The 24092-nt window shown below is 36.1% G+C and overlaps 1 protein-coding gene and 2 long non-coding RNA genes across 4 annotated transcripts; 2 read left to right on the top strand and 1 right to left on the bottom strand.

Annotated features, from left to right (window-relative positions):
- The first annotated feature begins 5343 nt into the window (after positions 1-5343).
- Positions 5344-12275, top strand: LOC104086196 (lysine-specific demethylase JMJ13-like). Of its 2 annotated transcripts, none has more exons than XM_009590396.4 (11): positions 5344-5813; positions 7264-7645; positions 7946-8102; positions 8181-8400; positions 8838-8891; positions 8982-9061; positions 9137-9414; positions 9601-9996; positions 10090-10433; positions 10552-10812; positions 11393-12275. In XM_009590396.4, exons 1-11 carry the CDS (start codon positions 5811-5813, stop codon positions 11756-11758), a joined length of 2541 nt encoding a protein of 846 aa, XP_009588691.1. In that variant the 5' UTR covers positions 5344-5810; the 3' UTR covers positions 11759-12275. The 2 variants fall into 2 exon arrangements, with proteins under 2 accessions (XP_009588691.1, XP_009588690.1); XM_009590395.4 differs by having other exon boundaries at positions 5345-5813; positions 10546-10812.
- Positions 11670-12466, bottom strand: LOC138896869 (uncharacterized). Its single transcript, XR_011410362.1, has 2 exons — positions 12006-12466; positions 11670-11956 (listed from the first exon to the last, which is right to left on the bottom strand). It is a non-coding gene; the product is annotated as an uncharacterized lncRNA (long non-coding RNA).
- A 261-nt stretch (positions 12467-12727) lies between these two features.
- Positions 12728-14339, top strand: LOC138896658 (uncharacterized). Its single transcript, XR_011410042.1, has 2 exons — positions 12728-13095; positions 14129-14339. It is a non-coding gene; the product is annotated as an uncharacterized lncRNA (long non-coding RNA).
- The last annotated feature ends 9753 nt before the right edge of the window (positions 14340-24092 follow it).

The raw sequence follows: 24092 nt of genomic DNA, 5'->3' as shown, positions 1-24092 counted from the left end.
CTTGTTATTGTTGATCTCCCACTAAATCTGTCCCACATTATCCACACTTTTAAGATCCGCATTTAGAGATATTATCATTAACTAGGTTTAACCTCTCATTATGTAAATATAATAGTTTAACCGAAAATTATACTTTTTGGTCAAACAAATGAGCCCATATTTTATCAACCCGACCAATCCGCCCATATTTTAGTTGGTTGGATGAGTGATATTTAAGTTGAGTAAAATTTGGGTTTCAACCCATATTTAATCCGTAGAAATATGGATATTCATGGGTAAAATATGGGTTAGCCTAGTGGGTTTCAACTTTTGCTCACTCAAAAAATATGATATCATTTTTTCAACTTAAAATGCTATAAAGGTATTCCAACTTCTCTTCCTTAGTATGTTTCTTCTCACTATAGTTGACTATGTGAGTACTTTTTTTCTTTTTCTTTTTTCCGTCTAAACATTGTAAGTACTATTTACTATTCTTTAGCGTTCTTGTTCTTTCTAAATGCATACTTGAATACCAAAAATAATTTAAGAAGTAGAAGCAAGTTTGTATAGTTTTTATTTGTTCTTGAAGAGTACATGTTAAGAAAGAGAGTGTTTTTTCCCACTTGTAATACATCATTTTCGATAAAGAGGTACTCCAGAGTACATTTCAACAAAATAAGTATTATATTTTTTTTCAGGATAGTAAAAAAAGTATTTTCTTTCATTTCAACAATTTTTTCTTTTCTTTTCATGATATAGAAAAAGTATTTTCTTTCATTTCAACAAAATGAGTATTTTCTTTTCATATTATAGAAAGAGTACTTTCTTTTTCAACCAAAAAACTAGTATTTCCTTTTTAGTTATGGAACACATATTTCAACATTGAATTTGTATAATGTCATATATTATTAGTGAATTTTTGAATATAAATAGTATCTTTATATTTATAGTTTTGTTTTTGAATTTATTTAGCTTTATATTGGATTTTAGACATATGAACAAAGTGAAACATGCACAGAGTCATGTATTATTAGTGATATTGCTTGATGTGCATTAAGCACAGTTTCTCCCTAAAATAAAAACTATCATATTTTGTGGAAGCGTAACTTAAATTTATAATATGATAGTCAAATTTAATTAACAAATCTAATGAAGAAGAGTATATGTTATTTTAGTTAAGCTTGTCACTAAATAATCTGAGCAGAAGGAAAACTATAAATTATACTTGAAAAAAATATTACACTTATATAATATGGGTTAACCCATATTCAACCCGCTCATTTGACACCCGACCTGTTTTTGATTCACATGAAATATGGGCGGGTTGAGACCCAACTCATTTTGCTAAACCCATTTTAACCCACCTAAATGTATTTTTTTTCTTTTGGATTCTTATTTGATGTCCTATTCACTTTGAATCTTGAGTAATTTGAATTGCATCGTATAATATAAATTAAAAGGGGAGTGTTTCCGATCAAAAAATTTCATTCGCATGATTCGAATATAAATTTTTTAATTAATGGTAGAGAGAATTTTAAATGACATACTAAAAGTGTTATATAAATCTAGTAATTTTAACATGGCATGTTAATCTTATAAGTAGGAGTCATAAACGTAAACCGAGAACGTTAGAATTAAAACATACTAAATACTTAAAAAGAGAATAATAGCATGTTTGGCCAAAATAACTTATTTTGAGAAGTGCTTTTCTCAAAAGTGTTTTTCTTAAAAAAGTAATTTCGATGAGAAATATTTTATGTTTGGATATTTAATTTGAAAAGTATTTTTGAGTAACAATTAATGTTTAGCCAAATTTTTAAAAAATAATTTTAAGTGTATTTTTTCAAAAGTACTCTACTTTTTTTTGTTTTTTAAAAACGAATTGTGGTTGGCCAAAACCTTAATTTTAGAAAAAAAAATATTTTTTTTACCAAAAAAATGTCTCAAAAGAAGCTTGGTACAGGCTATAAAATACCTAAATTAATTGAGGGTATTGTGCGTTACTCTATCTTGAAAAATAAATTCACCTGTGGAGAGAGAAAATGTTCATCTCCTATGACGGAGTTGATCACAAGGGAACGAGAAACCTGCAGGAAGAGCCAGCTAATTCCGTTCTGGCAATTCTTGTTCTTGAGAAAGCACACAAAATTCATGACACCTCAGCCTCGTGCCACGTGTTCTCCACCCTCTCCTCATTGGTCCACATTTCACATGAACTACTCCACGTTTCGCTTGCTAATGAGAAACCTACGCCCACATTAAAGTAACAACTCCTATTTGCCTTTTATGAATATTCTAAGCAAATGACTTATTCATCCCTCACCCAACGCTTCTAAGAAGGACTGAATAGGGACAAAGATATCTTTTGAGTTGGACCAAGTATAACTAACAGAAAGTTGGTTTAAACTGACAACAATGGTACTTAATTTTTATGCACATGGGCCTTTGATTTCACGGCCAAAGACAGATGAATTAATCTCTACCGTCAATACAGTAATTGGAATGCTTTATTTATAGTCAACAAACTTCTTCCATATACTCTAGCACCGTGGATTAGTTTTCTTCCACTTCTTCCTTCTTTCCCTTCTCTGACCACAACAGAAATTGAAACTCTTCGGTAACACCGTGAATCTTAGCGGGCGTTTGGACAAAAGAATTGTAAAATTTCAAAGAAAGCGAAAAATAATTTCACCTGAAAATGATATTTAAAAATTAGAATTGTGTTTGGATATGAATATAATTTTGGATTGTTTTTGAAGTTTTGTAAGTGATCCGAATAAAAATTTTGAAAAATAGTTTTTTGAAATTTTTTAAATTTTAAAAAAATTTTAAAATTCATGTTCAAGTGAAAATTGAAAATTTCATGGCCAAACACTGATTTCGAAAAAAAGTGAAATTTTTTTCGATAAAAAGTGAAAAAATTCTTATGTCCAAACGGGCTTTACGTAGAATTGTAAAATTTCGGAAAAAGTGAAAAAATATTTCAAGTGAAAATAATATTTAAAAATTAGAGTTGTGTTTGGATATAAACATAATTTTGAATTGTTTTAAATTTTTTGTTGAGGGTAAGGCCTATAAAAGAGGATTCAAAGCTGAGATTTTAATTAGGAGTGAATGAATTGTATCCCTCCAATTATAATCCTCGATGGTAACATCTTAAGGCGATGTATTATTCCGCTTTTATTAGATTTAATACCACTTATTTAGTTTTCATTTTAGTTTTTGTCTTTTATTTTTTTTAGAAAAGGGCCAAAAATACCTATCAACTATGGAAAATAGAGCAAATTTACTCATATTTTGAATTTGGTTCCAAATATGCTCTTATCATTAATGAGTTCAAATTTACCGCTCAACTATGAGAAATAGAATAATTTTTTTCTCCTTTTGACTTTAGTCCCGAATATGCACTTATCGTGAGTGGACAGACTCATATTTGCCCTTCAAGACTAACGAAATTAATTTTTTTGTCAATACTTTTATTTTAGGATTAAAAATTTATTTGACTATTATTTCTAAAACAACAAGAGGAGGAACCAAAAAAAAAAAAGATAATAAAAGAAAAGAAAAGGGACATGTAAATTTAAAAAAAAAATCACATCAAAACAAAGATTCATAAATGTATTTATCTTACTTTAAGGATAACTAATAATTCTTATCTCTTTCAATTTCTGTTTACTGACCATCAATATTTTTTTTGTCTATGTAATTGCAATTATATGCATAAATTTAGCTCAAAAAAATAAACCTAATATTTTATGGATTTGTTACTATCCAAGCTCATGGCACGTATTATCCGCTTTGTGCCTAGGCCCGCACAGATTTATCTTTCGAGCTACGTTTGTCACGACCCAATCCCATGACATGTATTGTCCGTATTAGGCCTAGTTCCGTACAGATTTGTCTTTATGCCACCTCGAGTCCTGAAAGCGCGCATACCATGCGAACTTGTGTCATGCCTTATAATGTTCTTCACTTTCCTCTCTCATTCCGATGTGGGATTCGCCTAAGGTGACATGTACACTCATTTTTCAGAAATTTGCCAGCCTAGAAATCTGCCAGTCCTGTTGTACCCGCCCTCATCGGCCCGCCCTCCGTCATGGACATCACAAGATTTTATTCTTTCTCGCATGGCAACAAGTGCAATTTCTCTTTTTACTTTCAAATATTTCTCACTAATTTAAGAATTTCATTTTACATTTGAGTTTTTGAAGATTGTTTATTGTTCCATGAAAAAATATTTAATTTTCTAAAATTGGTGATATGATTAATTGTTGTTACATTTCAGGAGAGTAAAAAAATTTAAATAGGAGAAATACGTGAAGATGATGACCAATTGGATTTACGTATGCAAGATCTTTTAACAATCTTTGATATGTATAATTTTCTAGTTAAATATTTTTACAAGAAATTTTCTAGGGTTAAGATTATTATCTTACAATGTGGTAATCCATTTTTATAATAACATTTATTTAAATGGGTAAAAATAAGAATTTAGAAATTCAATAGCTTTGAAGGAAAAATATGAGTCAGTTTATTTGCGATAAGGGTATATTTGAGATCACAGTCAACCAAAGAGTATATTTATTATTTTCCATAGTTGAGTAATAAATCTTTCAATCTACTAAAGATAAGGTCATGTGTGAGACTAAATTAAAAAATAAGGGCAAATGTGTTCTATTTCTCATAGTTGAGGGGCATTGTTAGGTTTTTTTTTTCCTGATTATAATCGCTGGAAACAAATACATTAAATTTTTATGATGTAAATGATAATTTTATCATAATATTAATTGTACTTTTAGAATGCAATACTTTCTTTTATTATAGTTTTAATTGAATAACTATTAAACTATCTCATTTAGAGATGTTACAATCCAAACAAAGAAGTCCCACGTGAAATTCAAACGGATCAAAATCAAATTGAAATAATTTTTTTCCCCAACAAACCGAAGTAAATAAGTTCAATGTCGTAGACCTATGTTTAGAAAGGAATCGAGAAAAAGCTCCAACCATCCTAAGCAAAATTTTGAAAAAAAATACACATCCCTAGTCATTGTGTATATCGCAATAGGGGTATTACTGGGAAAGCACGTGCCCTTGACTGCTCAAAACGGGCGTTTGAAGGACGGCTGGCGTTTGGTTGAACCAACCTAACAACTACCACTTTCCTTCACACTTCTTAAGCTTTTACCATTAAACTAATTAAAAAAAGGCAGCCTTATTATTCGTTTAATATTATTATTATATTATATTATTATTAGTTTCCATCTTTAGATAAAATAATAATTTCAAAAGAAAAAATAAAAAGCAAACGAATTTCCAGCTTTTGCCCTATATATATATAAAACTATAAATTATCCTCTCCTTTCTCTTTTTCCGTTATCTAAAAGCCAATACTTCTGGATTTCCCCATCTACTGTTCCCCTCTCACCCTCTCTATCTCTAATTCCCTCTTCCTCTCTATCTACTTGCCGGAAAACCTCTTCCACTCGCCGGGAAACCGCTTTTTTGTTTGCCGGTGAACAGAGTCGCCGGAGAATTCACACGCACTCACTCTACATGTTTCGTTCGCTTTGATTAGTGCTTCTCGTTTTTGCGTGTAACTGAGTCACTAGGTTGGTGGAATCGCTCTGATCTCTGAGTTTGACTCGTTCCATGCAGTGCTAAGGGAATGTGGCGAGTCTAAGGCTGTTTTTCTGGTTCCTTGTGCCCTAGATCAGGATCTAGGGCTTGACTGACGCTTGTATTGTTGTTTGTTAGTAGTTTTTTTGGTTTTATTTTTGTCTGTGAAGAGTGGAAAGACGACGAAGAGTAGAGAAAAGCTTCGTAATGAGATGGTATGTTATTATCAGTTGGATGTATTATGTGATTCTTTGTAAAGTTTTGAGTTGTGAATGTTATTCTTTTTGTTCCTTTGGAAGTTTGGATCTCTGAAGCATTCTTAGGATTTTAGTGAAAATTGAAGGGTTTTTCCTTCTTTTTTTTTTTGCATTATCTTTTCCCAGCGATTTCATATGCTTATTCTGAACTAATTGCACATATTGATATGAACACTTGTTCCTGTTATTCTCTTAGAGAAAATCGAATGAATGGAAATTTTGAGCTGATTTTTTTTCAATGTTCACAGTTGAATTTTTGAGACTATCACCTATTTTCTCCCTATTTCTGATGAAAAACTCTTAAAATTCATCTCTGTGCTGTAAAAATTGTTTCCTTATTGTTTCAGATCTTACAAGTTACATTTTGGGCGGTTTATTGGCTGTATCTGTTTATGGATTGGCTCAATTTTTTCGAATACATAGTCTGGTTTTGATAGTTATTCTTTCTTCGTCTTCTATCCCCTTTTGTCGCGCAGAAAAAAATGTTGAAGAAAATTATAAATTTCTTATTATTTACGCCCTTGGAACTTATGATTTGGTTCCAAATTTGAATGGTTAGAGTCGTCAAATTTCGAGATACATCAAATTTCGAAAAAATTTCTGCTTTCTGTGTTCACACCTTTTGTTTACATTTTTTTGGGGGTGGGGGGAGGTTGTGTTCACAACTTTAAATTCTTTTTCATAATTTGTGCAGATAGCTAGCGTGAGTAATTTTATTTTTTAGTGTTTCTTTGGTTAATAACTAGTGCTCTCATGTTATAGTGTTATTAATATATACGCCTTCAGAAGTCAAGGGGATGGTTAGCTACATGCAGTTGTGGATTTCGACTGAAAAAATCCCCGTCCCTGGCTTTAGGTTGAGGGCTTGTAAGAGCTGGTTTTTCTGAGTGAACATGCTTGGAGCTATTAATAATTCATTGCCATATATTTCACCCGTGGTCATACTCTTTCCTCGTTTTGTTGTGGGTTCCCTGTTGTCTCATGACATTTACTACTGTATAAGTCAGATTAAAGCATCAAATGATTGACTGTATGTTCTGCACCACCACCACCACCAACAACAAACCCAGTAAAATCCTACAAGTGGGTTCTGGGTAGGGTAGTGTCTATGCAGACCTTGCCCCTACCTTGTAAAGGTAGAGAGGTTGTTTCCAATAGACCCCCTGCTTCCGATTGTCTGTTCTGATTTCTAGATAAATTGTCTGGTTGTTTTGGTTTAGCCTTGCTATGAGACTGTTTTTCTTACAGTTGATTGTAAGAGAATTTGTATCCTTAGTTGAGCTGTGTGATATTTTTATACACTTTCTTAATTCAATAATGGAATCTAAATACACGACAATGGTTTAGGGTATGTGATACTGTTCGGTTTATTTGTACAATCTTAATGAGCTTATTTTCACTATGGCAGGTGGAAGGGAGAGTCTGCATGTCGAGGGAGGCTAAATTGGAATTTTTGAAGCAAAAAAGGCTTCAACGAATGAAGACAGAATCTATGAATGATCTCAATTGTTTCAGCAACATGCTGAGTAGAAGCGGAGGAGATGCCCTAAGATCTTCTGCTTCATGTGGTGTTAGAATCCATGTTAATACTGATTCATATCCAGGATCTGGGTCTTCTTCTTATAATGGAAAAGATGTTTTCTCAAAGCACAAGGTTGCAAAGTTTGACACCTCCAATCTGGACTGGATTGATAAAATTCCAGAATGTCCAGTGTACTATCCAAAGAAAGAGGAGTTTGAGGATCCTTTAGTTTATCTCCAGAAGTTAGCTCCTGAAGCTTCTAAATATGGTAAGGCTTCATCAATTTTCTTTGTCTGACAAACAAATTAAGTGGTTTTGCTATGACTCTCTGTTTCAGGTTAATTCAATTACTGTTATGCATTCTGCCTCTCTCTAGAATCTTTGGCCTTTTATTTTGGAGTTGCTTTAAAAAATGAAAATTCCATCCCAGCTATTCTTGCAATTTAACGGCTGTAAATTATATATACGATATTGATTATTCGGGCTGTGTTCTTGTTTCTAAAGGCATTTTATGGTACTGGTAGCTTCATTTATGGATAAGAGCTGATACTATGTTTGAAATTAACAGGTATATGCAAGATTGTTTCCCCCATAACAGCTTCTGTTCCTGCTGGAGTAGTTCTGAATAAAGAGAAGGCTGGTTTTAAATTTACTACAAGGGTACAGCCACTTCGCCTAGCCGAATGGGACACAGATGACAAGGTCACCTTTTTCATGAGTGGGAGGTTAGTTTTTATCTGTAGTTGGTAATTGCTACTATAAATTAGTTGCTTGCCTAGCTTTTGACTAGTCTGGTCTTTCAGGAACTATACATTTCGAGATTTCGAGAAAATGGCAAACAAGGTATTTGCTCGTCGATATTATAGTGCTGGATGCCTTCCTCCTGCATACTTAGAAAAAGAATTTTGGCATGAGATAGCTTGTGGAAAGACTGAGAGCGTGGAATATGCCTGTGATGTTGATGGTAGTGCGTTTTCCTCTTCTCCCAATGATCGACTTGGAAAAAGCAAATGGAACATGAAGGTGTGAATTCTATTAAAAAGTATTTTCTTTACTGTGCTGTCTCCCCTTTTTTTCCTTTCTGGATATCATGCCAAATTGTTGTATGAAGCAGTCAACTTGTATTGTTGTTAGGATGCATATTGATTCTTGCCATTTTCATGTCTGAAACTTCTTATGATGCTAATGCGGTTAATGTTGTTTGTTTTATAGACAGGAAGATATTTCCTCGAAGTAATCTTCTGGTTGCTTCTTTGTTCTTATGGTCTTCCTTCTTTTCCTCCCCTTCTTGTCCCAAGACAAATAACGAATCACCTACCTCATTTCCTGCGTAGTTATCCTAGACCACAACTCTCCCCGTCAACATTTAGCCTTAGACTTAAGGTGGTCTATGTTGGCCTTATTGTTTTGAAAAAACCACTTGTGAAATTCTAATTATGTGCTTTTATTTGTGTTTCCAGGGGCTTTCTCGGTTGCCTAAATCAGTACTGCGACTCCTTGAGAAATCGATCCCGGTACAGTAATTATCTTATCCCATTTTCTATTGAAAATATGATGAATCAGAAAATGTGTCGCAGTTTATTGATACAATTGTTATTCTCCAGGGAGTTACTGAACCTATGTTGTACATTGGAATGCTATTCAGTATGTTTGCTTGGCATGTGGAAGACCACTACTTATATAGGTATGTGTTTTTTTTATTTGAACCATGTTAGTCCTTGCTATTTCCGGGGCTGATCATTTTTTTATCTGTTTGTAGTATCAATTATCAGCATTGTGGGGCAGCAAAAACTTGGTATGGCATTCCAGGTCATGCAGCACTTGACTTTGAGAAAGTTGTCCGAGAGCATGTTTATACCAATGATATCTTATCAGCTGATGGAGAGGATGGAGCTTTTGATGTGCTTTTGGGGAAGACAACATTGTTTCCTCCTAACATTCTGTCAGAGCATGGTGTTCCTGTCTATAAAGCTGTTCAAAAACCCGGGGAGTTCATAGTAACTTTTCCCAGAGCGTATCATGCAGGTTTTAGTCATGGTAAGAGCCTGCCTTTATTTACTCTCTGCTTTGTTTTGAGTTTAATGCAGTGAAGCATGGATGCGGAACTGCTTATTCACACATCCCAAACAGATGTTATCTCATCCTCCACTGATTTACGCTTGATTGTTCTGTTTCTCCGAGGATGTAAAAGCTTGGACTCTCAAATCTTGTCTTTATATGTAGGTTTCAATTGTGGTGAGGCCGTTAACTTTGCAACGGGCGATTGGTTTTCTATGGGTTCAATTGCCAGCCGTCGCTATGCACTCCTGAACAGGGTGCCTCTACTTCCTCACGAGGAACTTCTCTGCAAAGAAGCAATGCTTGTATGTACGAGTTTGGAACTGGAAGATCCTGACTATTCCTCTGCAGACTTGATAACTCATCATAGCATCAAAGTGTCTTTTCTGAATTTGATGCGTTTTCAGCACTGTGCTCGTTGGTGCTTCACGAGGTTAATAGCATTTTCAGGCATATCCTTATTTGCACATGGTACCATTCTTTGCAGCATATGCAAGCGTGACTGTTATGTCGCTTATCTTAATTGCAGCTGCTATGCACACGCAGTGTGCCTTCGCCATGGTATTTTTTAACTGAATGTTTTCTCTTTTTTATTGTCTATTATATTGGCAATGCTCGTTGGAACTGATGATTGGTCGCATGGTTGTTCATCAGATCCCAGGTCGCTTGATTTCCCTTGCGGCAGCAGTAGTACGCTTTGCCTAAGGGAAGATATATTGGACATGGAAAATGCAGCTAGACAGTTTGAGCAGGATAAGGTGGTTTTGCATGAAGTTCAACAGCGATATAGAAAAACTGATGACTTTTCTCTCCTTTTAAACATGTTTCCGCGAGCTGAGGAAGATGGCTATGTTCCATATTGTGAAATCAATTTTGAATGGTCGGAGGACTCGGTTGAACAGACAATTCATGAGTCAGCACCCAATGCTTCTGCCTCACTTGTATCTGATCTCGACTCTCCAATGGAGCCGGAAGATAACCTTTCCGCTGGTGTTAATGTAAGTAATCTTTGGTCTGTAATTCTATATTTGCCAACGTTTTTGAGTTCTGTCTTGCAGAAAAAGAACTGCTTTATTTGGTCTCAAGCTAATCCAGCTCCCAACTGTGCAGGTACAGGGAAATGCAATCTGTAACTTAGATACTGCATCAATGAAGTTCCATGGTGATGTTTCTAGTTGTCGGAGTGAAAGATCGGAGTGTTCATCGAGTGATAACAATTTTAAAGTCCATCAGAAAGTAGCTCATGAGACAGATTGTAGAACTGTTGTAGATCAAGACAGTGATGAGTCTGATACAGAAATTTTCAGGGTGAAGAGACGTCCCAGAGCAGAACATAGAAACGGATATGATTCAATCTCTATCAACATTGAGCACCAGGTATAGCTTGATAGAGACATTAACACGTTTAAGTTTTATTAATCAGTTTGCGAAGAGTTGAAAGGTGTGATTAAATACTCTCTTCTTTGTTCCATATCCCCACAATTGATACTTTTCTGTCAGTGCAAGAACAGAGTTCTAGTCAATTGATACTTGTAATTATTAGTACAAGAGCAAAGCTCTAGTTTAAGCTTCTGTCCTTGTATATTTGTGCCCTTGCTTGTCATCAGGACTTCCTGTTTTCTTTTCTTATCCAGCTCCAGTGGGTTATAGATTTAGTTTTAATTTCGCTACAAGGATTCATCATATTCAATTTTGTACCTATTAGATGGCTTATTGGTAGATTACAAATATATCTTTCAGTAAGCGAGATTCATTAGAAAGTGAAACTAATTGGTTGTCGGAAGATAGTATTATTTGACCACCTAATATTAGCTTAGTATGCTTTCAAATATGAATTTTATTTCATTGACAAATTATAGTGTACATTCATGTCAATTTCCTTCAGCATTGAAGTTCTTGTTTTGGGAGCGACCAATTATCAATAATCTAAATAAGTACTTTGGCATGTACTTTGCAGAGTTTCAAAAGATTAAAGAAACGTCAATCAGAAGGACGGCTGGGGCCATTGTCTTTTCCAGAGTGTTCTACGGCTAATGAGGCAATTTACAGTTCCATTGCTAATTCAAGTCAATCCAAAGAAGCACTGGACTTTCATCCCAGAGACAAATCCGTCAGAGGTGGTACAGTTCCGGTATCCATTAAGTTGAAGAAGGTGGCTGCGAAAGAACAAGCACTGAGCAAGCAAGACGAGCACAAGAGAGATCACAAGTTCCAGTTTGAATTGGGGGAGAATATGAGGGAACCACCCAGAATAGAGAGTGGATCGAAGCGTCTGAAAGTGAGAGGTCCTTCAGTTTTAGGGTTTGGAGGCAGGATGGATTGAATAGATAGCTAACTGACAAAGTAAAAGAGCATCTTGGCTTGCTTGCCTCTGGAGTGGCTTATAGAACCTGACTTTGCTAACACTTATTCTCTAACGGGGAGCTAACAACACGATAAAAAAGCTAAGCATTTTGGAGGCAGCAGCAGTGCAACTTTTAACCCAATCTTTAGTTTAAAGAGGTATATTCTTTGTGCAGGCCTCTAAAGTGGGGCAAGTAGCACACTGGTGATTCTTATGGTTCTCGGGCCGGGGTGTTTTTCTATCTTTGGCAGGAGAACCTCTCTCCTTCCTTTCCACTTGCAGATGGTAGATTTCGGGTTATTAGTGAATTCTCTCATGTACATTTTATTTTTAACAAATTGATCAATTCTTACGAGGAGCAAATGGGTATTTCCACAAGCCCTCTGATTTAATGTGAAGTCTGCTGCCTCCCTAGTTAGGGTTCATTATTCTTTCTGTAGCTGCGGGTCTTTTTGGCCCGAGACTACATGAATAAATACATAGAATTTTTTCCCTAGCTGCCTTTTTTTCCTTTCTCATAACGTTAGTAATTCATATTCTCCTTTGATGGTAAAGAATTTTTTTTAATCAATCAAGTGCTATCTGTAACAGTTGCATATTTTAGGTCTTCGCTTGGTTGATTTTTTTATATATTTGGACTACCGACTTTATGTGTCTTTTTTTTTTGTGTGTGGTTCATATCGTATATTGTGGAGTTGGAAAGACGTAATAGCAGCTGACCTTTTGGAATGGGTTGTCTTCTTGAGGGCTTCCGGTTACCGAAACAGGAAACTATGGGCCTTCACTTGCTTGGACCAAATAAGTGGTATTACCGTAAAAAGAATCTGAGCCTTTAACAAATTTTATATTGCAATCCGCTCTCTTTCAAGTCAGAGCAGTGCGAATGATTGGTAGTTATTTGGTCCTTGTCTTTAACTACTTGTGACACATGGATACTTCAATATTCGTTTTAACCAGGCCAAATACATACCAGTCCCTTAAAGTTGCCACAAATTTTTGTTTAGATACTTTAACTGGGGCTATTAGACACCTCAAGTGTATTAAAAATGTGCCTATTAGAGCTCCAAACCAACAAAAGTGTGTGAATTTCACTCTCGTCACTCTTTGACGTGGCAAATTAAATCAATTAAAAAGTTACACATCAGCAAAAAAATAAAATACAGAAAGGACCAAGATATGTCCAAACTAGCTACAGCTTCGAGCCGGCAAGTCACCGGAATCGTGAAATGTGAAACAAAATTGTTTTTGAAGTGAAACATGACCAGGTGCCAAAGAATTGCTCTTAAATCTCAAGGCAATATTGGCTATGTCGGAAGGTCGGAACTTGGGTTAACTCTTCCACCATAAATGGCTCCGATTCATCTTCACAAACATTGTATCTTAAAGCAGTTGGCCGGAAAGGACCATTATTTTTTTCTGTTCTACCCTTTGTCAGAACGTTGCTTTACATCAATTTGATGTGAGACATGCATGGGTTATTCAAAACAATTTTGCTTCAAAGACTATTGCTTTCAACAAAAGAGGCTTTGTTGTGCCTTTTTTGGTTCTGTGTTCTTCTCGACGTATGCTTTATTTGATTGTGACTACATGAGCCTATTTGTTCATGGTAGAGATCACGTTCAGGCTTATGATATCTTCATTTGGGCTTATTATTGAGATGTTGATCTACTTGATTTAGTCATAGTCATACTTTATATCATAAACACACATTTATACCTTCATTTATTATGTCCTTGTGCATCTTATTAATTATTTTATAAGCATATACATTCATCCTTAGAGATGAAGAACTTATTTCAGATTGATATGATTATGGCTCCTTTGGACATTATGAGCAGATTGATATTAATATGGCACGAGGTTTTTGTCTGCGGTTATTGTGATATTGATATTACTATCGCACAAGGTCTTTGTCGTGCAATGTATGGATACAGATCCACCCCCCAGGGTTGCCCTCCCATATTTCTCTCTTGGTGGCGTACACGCAGAGTTGTGAGACACTGATGAGTATCGGTTTGTGATGATATTGATTGATTAGTTGGACGTAAAGGTGGAAGCTTGATCTCTTAAGTGAATCCTTTATGTCATTCCATGCATTCTATATGCTTTCTGGGCATATTTTCTAATATTCTACTTGATGCCTCTATTTTATGTATTGGTTCGGATAGGCGAAGATAGTACGATTCGCGATTTAAATCTCTATGTATATACATGAATTGTACAAGTATATTTGTTAGTGAGTATCATTTGACTCGAACCTTGCCACTACTTTACCGAGATTAATCTTGACACTTACTGAGTACATATTGTCTTTGTACTCATACTACACTTATGTATATTTTTGTGCAGATTCTGACATTGGCACTAATGGACCTTAGGGGGTGCCTAGTAGCTGATTCACGAGAATTGAGGTAATGCTGCTTGACCGAACGCAGACCCTTGAAGTCACCTTCTTCTTATTATATACTATTTATCTTGTTCCGATTCTGCTCTTATATTTATGATACTCAGTTGTATTTCCTCTTAGTAGCTTATGAATTCATAATATCGAATTTTGGAAGTTGTTTGTAGTATTTTCTGCTTGAGTTTTTGTTATGAGACTTATTATGCTTTGTCATGACATCTTATTATATCTTGTTATGCTCGATTTTGGTTGATTATGACTGTTGGCTTACCTAGCACGTTAGGTTAAGTGCCATCACGACCATGGTGGATTTTTGGTTTGTGATAAAATTGGTATTAGAGCTCCAGGTTCATGGGTTCTACGAGTCATGAGTATGTCTAATAGAGTCTTGCAGATTGGTATGAAGACGTCTATACTTGTCACGACCCAAAATCAACATCCGATTGTGATGGCGCCTAACTCATTTGCTAGGGATCAACATAACAATAACGATACAAGATAACGAATTACAGAATAATACAAGTCTACAAGCCGAATATCATGAATAACGACTGCGATGATACATAAATTTCTCAGAACTGAAAATACAGAGTCATGAGCTTTACAACGGTAATACAAGTATGATAATGTAAAGATATTGTTTGGACAATAATAACAGTAATACAAATGAAAAGAGACGCCAAGATTGCGAATGAGATGCAACTCTACCTCGTCTCTCAACAACTCAGCAAAAGTCCATCACAACTCTCAGCTCGGTCCAGCACCTGGATCTGCATAATTAAATGCAGAGTGTAGTATGAGTACAACTGTCCCTATGTACTCCATAAGTATCACGACTAACCTCAGAGAGGAAGTCACTAGAATCATCAATGATGTTCACGTGATAAAACCTGAACAAGTCATGAATACATGCGAATACGCGATAACAATATCAGAATCTATGCCTAGCTGCAGGTAAAGCTTATGGTGCACATAGAGAAGGTATGCACAATCATTAACATGATAACAGTTAAGCAAACAGAGAAGATATACAAAAAAGACATAGAGACATAGAAACATAGAGACATAGAGTCGAATTACACAGAAAGAGACATAGAGAAGATATGTACTGTGTAACAATTCATTAACAGAAAGCATCATATAGAGAAGATATGCATAAAGAGGTATGTATACAAGCATAGAGCCAACATATAGAGGAGATATGCAATATAAACTATGTATACACCCAAGGAATTTGCATATAGAGAAAATATACAAAGACTCAACACTAATCAGTTTTCCACATCTACGTGTAACTCATCAAGGAGAAACAAGAGAGGATGACCCTATGGGGATGGAACCTTATCCACGCACTGCATAAATAACTCATGTGACATAATAACTACACGGACAATTCAGTTGCCACAATCAACTCAACCCGCATGGATAACTCACGTGCTGTCAAACCAGTCCGGAACATAGAAGCAATACAAGAATACATGTATACAGCTAATGAACAATAAATCAAGTACTCCTGGACTGATAAAATAACATGCTAAAGTGTATGCACGTGCGAAGTATATAATTACGGCTCAGATTAGGTGGATACGCCTCAAAACAACAGTTATCATGTTTGAACATGAGATTAACCTACATATAATCTCTAACATGATTCACGAAATCTACAACATGTAAAGTATGATAGTAAGAATCACAAATACCCAAAATAAGGCATAATATTGCCTAAATACTATCTCGAACATGAATAAAATTCGGTGCACTCAGATGGGCTCAACCCTCGCATGTACGCCGCCCTTAGCACGTAGCCAACATTAATAACTCAGGCAACTAGTGCCTCAATCAAGTTTAGGCAAGGTACTTATCTCAAACTAGCTAAGTCAATACCTAGAAATGCCTTCCGACATAAATCGACCATCGAACGGCTCGAATCTAGCCAAAACAACTCAATAACATCAAATAAAGCCATATAAAACAACCCCAAATAATAAAGCTTCAATCTTTATACAACTACACAAAGTCAACTAAAAAGTCAACCCATGCCCGCACCTCGGAACCCGATAAAACTCGCAAATCCTGATCACTCATTCCAATACGAGTTCAAATATACAAGTTTCATCCAAATTCGACCTCAAACCGGCCCCCAAATCTCCATTTTTTACTCTCCAAAACCATAGCCAAACCCCCAAATTTCTCTTTCATATCACATAATCTATATATAAATATTCATGGGGAAATAAGATATAATATCAAAATTGAGTAGAAATCACTTTCCCTCTTGCGTTGTGTGAATATCCCTTTCAAAAATCGCCCCTCTCCAAGTTTAGAGCTAAAAATATGAAATAATGGGTCTAAGTCCCGAAATACACTTATACTTCTATCCAATGGTATCCTTCGCGAACGCGGCCACTGTCGCATGTTCACGAAGCATAAAAATCCACAGCTTCAAATTACACCTACACAAACATGCCCCCCAACCCGCGATTGCGATGCCCATACACCACAAGCCTACGCGAACGCGGTTCCCTTCCCGCGAACGCGAAGACCAAAGACCTTCCCTCCTCAAGCGGCCACACTGATACGTGAAAGAGACGCTCATGTTGCGAGTGTGAGGTCCATTCAACCTCATTGATCACGAACGCGATCCCTGTGTGATAAGTGTGGATTTTAACCACTTATTAGTACCTTCTTGCTATAGTTTTTAGTCCGAAAGTACTGATTTTTGTATCCGAATCTAATGAAAAAGGTTGAATTGCAGGTGTGCTGGAGAATGTAAGTTTAATGAAGAAAAATGACTCAAAAAGGAGACGTTCTAGCCAAGTTTAGCAAAGAGGAGAAGTGCTGAGAAAAGTGCAGTCCGCAGAATTCCAACTGCAGCCATAAAAGCAAGTGCGGTCTGCGAAAGAGGAATGCAGCCACAGAAGAAGAACTGAAGCTTCAGGGACTTTTGGCAGAAGTGTCATCCGCAGATTGAAATGTGCTGTTACACTTGGTCCGCAAAATAGGTTTGCACTGACAAGTTTGAAAGATCAGAGAATGAGCAGTTGAACAAGTTTGAAGCCTCCTCAAGTGCGGTCCACAGAAATTAAAGTGCGGCCGTAGAAGCTGATGTGCGGCCGCAGAAGCAAAAGTGTGACCGGAGAGCTCCTCCGACTGAAAGCATATGCAACATCAATCCAGCAAAGTACGGACTGCAGAAGCTGAAGTGCGGCCGCAGAACCCTCCGAAGGACATTATTGTTAGAGATTTCGAGAGCCCTATAAATAGGACTTTATGATTTTTTAGGGCATCTTTTCATTATAACAACTAGGAGTTTGGTATTTTTAGCTATTTGGATCAAATTTGAGCTACAATTATAGAGGATCATCTATTCTTTCTTTTAATTTTAATTTTATATCTTTAATTTCTTCTTATTATCATCTTTTCATGACTTTTAGCATGAGTACCTAAATTTTTATCTAGGGTTGTGATCCAACCCTAATGTGTAAATCTTATGGGTAATTAATATTGTGTTTGATATTGATTGCGTTAATGTTATTTAGCCTTGTTTATGCTTTAAAATTAGAATTGATTGTTGCAAATATTGATTCATACTTTTTTGACATTGTTCTTACTTGAGAAAGAGGAATTTAGTCTAGGAAAACTTGGCTAATATGAAATTGACTAGTTGAGTTATTGATTATTTTAATTAACGGATTTGAACTAGAGATAGGGATAATCTAACTCGGACTCATATTCAATTGCACTTATAGCTACCAATTTGGACTTAAAAAAGCTAAATTGGGGATAATCACTCCTTAACCGAGAGGTATTGGGTGAGTACTTGTATTGAGAGTCATATCAACCCTAATCTAACAAACAAACATAAATTGACTTACCCATTAGGTTTACACCTAGGTTACGATTTCAATCCTAGACTTTTCTCTATTTGATAAAACTTCAAAAATATTTTGATTGTTACTTGTTCGCTAGCTTTTGCAAATCTTAATAGTTTAATTAGTGAAATTGATACCCACATTTGTTTGAAAGTTAAATTTAGTTATTTCAAGTTGCTCTCTTAAGTGTTTACTTTAATACCCAATCTAAGCTCCTTGAGGTTCGACCCCCGACTCGCGTTAGGTTTTATTATTGTAATGAACATTTCATATTCCCTTATTTGAGGAATGAATTGGACGTGATCAATTTTTTGGGCAGCTACCGGGGAGTTTACGTTGTTAGCTATATACTTGAGTTTGTTTCTTGAGTATCTTCTTTTTTCGTGATTCTAACTTGTTTAAGTGATTTTAAGTTTCAAATGGCGAACAACGAACTTGAAAACGTAATAGTGGGAGAGGTGGATGGATAAGAGGAACAACTTGATGAAATGCAACAAGTTCTACAACAAAACCGCTGAGGGCGTGGGCAACAAGACAATGTGCCTCCACCTCCCCCACCTCCACCTCCACCACCACCACAACCCCAAGCGACTCAACACCGGAAGTTGCCTAATGATGGGTATGCAAGTGCCATAGTTCCCCTTCGCATTAGGGCAGGCAACTTTCAAATTACCAATATGATGCTCACTTTGCTCGAGCAACGAGGTTATTTCACCGGGGCACCGCATCAAAATATCAAGCATTTTAAAGGTTTTGTGGATACGTGTTGGGGAAGAAAACAAATAAATGTTTCAGAAGATGCATTGCAGTTAAGCCTTTTTCCCTTCTCACTAAGGGGTAAGGCTTTGGATTGGTTGGAACACTTGCCTAATCATTCTATTCATACATGGGATGAACTGACATCGAAGTTTATTCCTAAGTTCTCTCTCGGGCATATGGCAACCCTACGGGATGAAATATTGTCTTTCAAGCAAGAGCCTAGTGAATCTTTGCATGAGATTTGGAGCGGTATCGGGCTATGGTGAAGGAGTGCCCGAACAATGATATGCCGACAACATGATCCAACAAAATTTCTACCATTGTATTAATACCACAAATCAATGTGTACTCAATCAATTGGCCGGAGGTAATTTCATGACAATAATTTATGCAGAGGCATGTGAGATTCTTGATGAGAAGGCAGAAACCTTTTTGGCTTGGCAATTCCGAGCCAATGTTCCTCAAGGTGATCCCAATGTGATTCACTTTCATAAAGAATTGCAAGACCATGGGCAAGCTATTGTGAAATTGACCACCACTATGACTCAACTTGCTAAGGCTCAACTTCATCAAACTCAAGCTCCTAAACAAGTTTATGCCATGGAGGGATGAGTGTTTTGGAAAACAAGAAGTGGATTAAAGGTCCTCAATTTCAACCCCGGCTAGAGGCTTATACACAAGATGATGGTGTTTATGATCACGAGGACTCCTATCAAGAGCAAGAAGAAGATGTACAATTTGTGAACAATTACCAAGTGCAACAGAGCAATTTCCAAGGCTCCAATCAAAGTCAATAGCGTTCTCAAAACAACCAAGGCAATTGGGGTTCTAACAATAAAGGGAATTGGCATAACAACAACAACCAAGGGAATTAGGGAGATAACAATCAAGGAAATTGGGGGAACAATAACAATCATGCAAACCGAAGTTCGGGTTTTTAAAGGCTCCCAATGTACCAACAACCAGGCAACCCACCTCCCTATCCTTCCCATGGTTCAAGTTCCTCAAGAAATAAAATAGGTCGTATTGAGAATATGTTCAAGCAAATGATGTAAAAGAATGCGGATTCAGATGCCCAACTTGCCTCACATACCACATCAATTCGGAATCTTGAAGTTCAAATGGGGCAAATCTCTCAAGCTTTTAATTCTCGTCGTAAGGGTGCATTACCAAGCAATACAGTAGTGAACCCAAATGGTGGTAACAATACAGTACATGCCATGGCAGTTATCACAAGAAGTGAAAGAGTCGTGAATGCACCCACCTCATATGAAAAGCAAATTCGTGAAGATGACCAAATGTTCCAAGAGGAGGAAGTCCTATAAAATGATGTTCAAGTACATGATGTAGATCAAATTGATATTGATGATAGTGTAGAATAGACCTGAGAGGAGGTGAACTCGTCTAGGGAATACATCATTGACATATCGGATCCGGTGGTGTAAAAGGCTAAGGCACCCTTGCCGAAGCCTCTACCTCCTTACCCTCAAAGGCTTGCTAAGAAAAATGGTGAGAATCAATGCAAGAAGTTTATTCAAATGATGAAAGGTCTCTCTATTAATGTGCCATTTGGTGGATGCTTTGGAGCAAATGCCCGGTTATGCCAAGTTTATGAAAGTTCTTGTGACCAAGAAGAGGTCGATGAACTTTAAAATGATTAAGGTCACTCATCAAGTTAGTGCTATTGTTAATTTCATAGCTCCTAAGTTGGAAGATCTCGACGCTTTCACAATTCCTTGTACTATTGGAAGTGCCAATTTTGCTAGCTTTATGTGATCTTGGGGCGAGTTTCAATTTGATGCCCTATTCGGTGTTCAAAATTTTAGGGATTGGTAAACAAGACCCATATATATGAGGTTACAAATGGCCGATCACACCATGAAAAGACCGTTTGGTGTGATTGAGGATGTATATATGAGGTTCAATTTGTGATTCTTGATTTTAAGGTTGACTATGACGTGCCTATCATTCTTGGAAGGCCTTTCCTTGATACGGTTAAGGCCCTTCGTGATGTTGAATCCGGAGGCCTCACTTTTCGGGTTGGTGATGAACAAGTGGTATTTTATATGTGCAAGTCTATGCGTCAATCAAATAGCAATGAGGTGTGCTCTTTTGTGGATTTGGTGACCGATGTCATTGTTGATGATACTAGTGCCACAATCAAATGTTGCTGACATGTTGGAAGCCATTTTGCTCAACTTTGATGATGATGAGATGGATGGTTTCATGGAATGTATGAACTCTTTGCAATGAATAGGGTTTTACAATTATACAACACGAAAGTTGTCATTGAATCTTAAAAATAGGAAGACTCCTCCTACAAACCCTTCAATTGAAGATCCACATGCCTTAGAGTTGAAGCCATTGCTACCCTACCTTCGGTATGAATTTCTTGGCCCTTGTTCTACTTTATCGGTTGTTATTTCCTCTTGTTTGACTAACGTACAGGTAGATTCCACATTATCAATCTTACAAAGGAGGAAGAAAGCTATTAGATTAGACTTTGGCGGACATTCGGGGTATGAGCCCCGCATTTTGCATGCACAAGATCAAGTTGGAGGATGGTGCTTAACCATCTTTTGAAAATCAAAGAAGACTTAATGAGGCTATGCAAGAGGTGGTCAAAAAGGATAATATCAAATGGTTGGATGCCAGGGTTGTCTACCCCATTTCAGTTCATGGACTTCTACGGTTCAATGTGTCCTAAAGAAGGAGGCATGGCGGTTGTTACCAATGATAAGATTGAGTTGATACCTACAAGAACGATCATCGGTTGGAGGGTTTATACAGATTATCGAAACTCAACAAAGTCACAAAGAAGGACCATTTTCCTCTCCCTTTCATGGATCGAATGCTTTATAGGTTGGCCGGCCGTGCTTTCTATTGCTTTCTTGATGGTTACTCGGGATATAACCAAATTTTTATATGCACTAAAAGACCAAGAAAAAACCATCTTTACATGCCCATATAGTACCTTTAATTTCAAGCAGATACCTTTTGAATTGTGTAATGCACCAACGACTTTTAGACGGTGTGTGATGGCTCTTTTCACGGACATGGTGGAAGACTACCTTGAGGTCTTCATGGATAATTTTTCGGTTGTTGGAGAATCATTTGATGATTGTCTTGTTAATTTGGATAAGGTGTTGGCTAGATGTGAGGAAAACAATTTGATACTCAATTGGGAGAAATGTCATTTTATGGTTGAGGAAGGCATTGTCCTTGGCCATATGATTTCAAAGAATGGTATTGAAGTGGATAAGGCGAAGATTGAAGTTATTTATAAGCTTCCACCTCCTACCTTGGTAAAGGGTGTGAGGAGTTTCTTGGCTATGCCGGATTCTACTAAAGATTCCATCAAATACTTTTCTAAAGTGGTGAACCCCTTGTGAAAACTCCTCGAGAAGGATGCCAAGTTCTATTTCAATGGTGATTGTATGAGAGATTTTGAACAAATGAAGCTTAAGTTGACGAAAACTCCGATCATTACATCTCCAAATTGGAGTTTGCCGTTTGAGCTCATATGTGATGCAAATGATATAGCGATTGCGGCTATTTTGGGGCAACACATCAATAAAATATTTCACCGATCTACTATGCTAGTAAGACCATGAATAGTACCCAAGTCAACTATACCGTTATGGAGAAGGAGCTACTTGCCATTATGTTTGCTATTGAGAAGTTTCGCCTGTACTTGATGGGTGCCAAAGTTACTATGCACATATCTCGCAGCACATCGCTATCTTATGAGCAAAAAGGAATCTAAACCTCATTTGATGAGATGAGTGCTTTTGTTGCAAGAGTTTGATTGATTCCAACCAAGAATGAAAACACGGATATAGCAAAACACGCGGAATAAAAAATAAGAGCTAGACCTACAATGAATTGGAAGAACAAGAACCAATTAGGATATGAAGCCTAATTACCTCTATGAACTCAATCAATTGTAACCCTAAACTATGAAGCTAAGAGCTAGACCTACCATTGATTGGAAGAACAAGAACCAATTAGGATATAAAACCTAATTACCTCTATGAACACAATCAATTATAACCCTAAGCTATAAAAACCCTCAAGAGAATGGCAACTCTTGAAAATCTGGATAAAGTAATTAAGCATTCACTACTAATTGCTCACAAACTAATACTAATTTAGCACTAATAAAAGTATAAATAAAGCAATAAAGGAATTAAAGGCATAAACATAAATGCATTAATTAAAAGATAATGATAGAGTGTGAGACTTGCATGTCTTCAAGTTTATAATTCATCAAGTCTACCAAATATAAAAGCCTTAAGGGCTATTCATACTAGAGTGCGTATTTGGCTATAAATGACCCAAATACCCCTAAGCTAATTATAAGGAGCTAAGTGTAGTCAATTATTACAAGTATAGCCTTCTTGATCTTGACTCCTTTAAAGCACTCCAATGCTATAATGTTGACTTGAAAATTGTTAGGCATGCTCATCCGGCGTGTATCATCCTCCCCCTTGAAAGAAATTCGTCCTCGAATTTGGACCTTGCAAAACCAAGAAAAGGGCAAACATAAGTACCAGGGAAAATCGCCAAATATATCCCTCTACTTTCATATATTATCTATATTTAACCTCCGTTATACTATCGAGCTAAATTCAACCCTATCGTTATACTATCAGGCCAAATTTACCCCTACAATCAACAAACTTTTAAAAATACCCCTTGATCTGTTAAGTAATCTAAAATCTCCCAAATTTCTTTTATTTAAATCACTTGTTGTTTTTCTTGGCCCACTATTTTTAAAATAATTGGCATTTACATGCTTTATGAATTAGAGAAAAATAATAAGAAAAAAATATTAAATAATACAACCGAATAAACAAAGTATAGTGAATTAAAAATCTAAATTAGGTAGCTTTTCTAAATTCTAAAAGTATTTACAACATCCCAAATTTTAATGAATTCGTTGCACCAAATATATGGAGACTTTGCAAGTATTAGTGATTGAAATTAAAGTTTCTCGGAGACTTTACCTTGCCTAATTCAACTTTGCTTTAATTAAATGCCTACATATTGTGCACTCTTAAGTTAGTCCATCGAACTCTATACTAACCAGGCAATGACAAAATATATTTGAATATACATGTACATACATGATGATCAACTGCATATACTACACAATAAATAAACCCACTAAATTCTACGGCGTTTATATGATTGAAAAATAAATAAAACTCTAAACCAATTTTATTTATTACAAGAAGAGAAATGGGTGTATTGGTAATTAAAAAAAATTATGAAT

Source organism: Nicotiana tomentosiformis, chromosome 8 (genome assembly GCF_000390325.3).
Source record: "Nicotiana tomentosiformis chromosome 8, ASM39032v3, whole genome shotgun sequence".
NCBI lineage: Eukaryota > Viridiplantae > Streptophyta > Magnoliopsida > Solanales > Solanaceae > Nicotiana > Nicotiana tomentosiformis.
The sequence above is the reverse complement of the archived record's forward strand: the minus strand, read 5'-3'. Positions and strand labels throughout refer to the sequence as shown.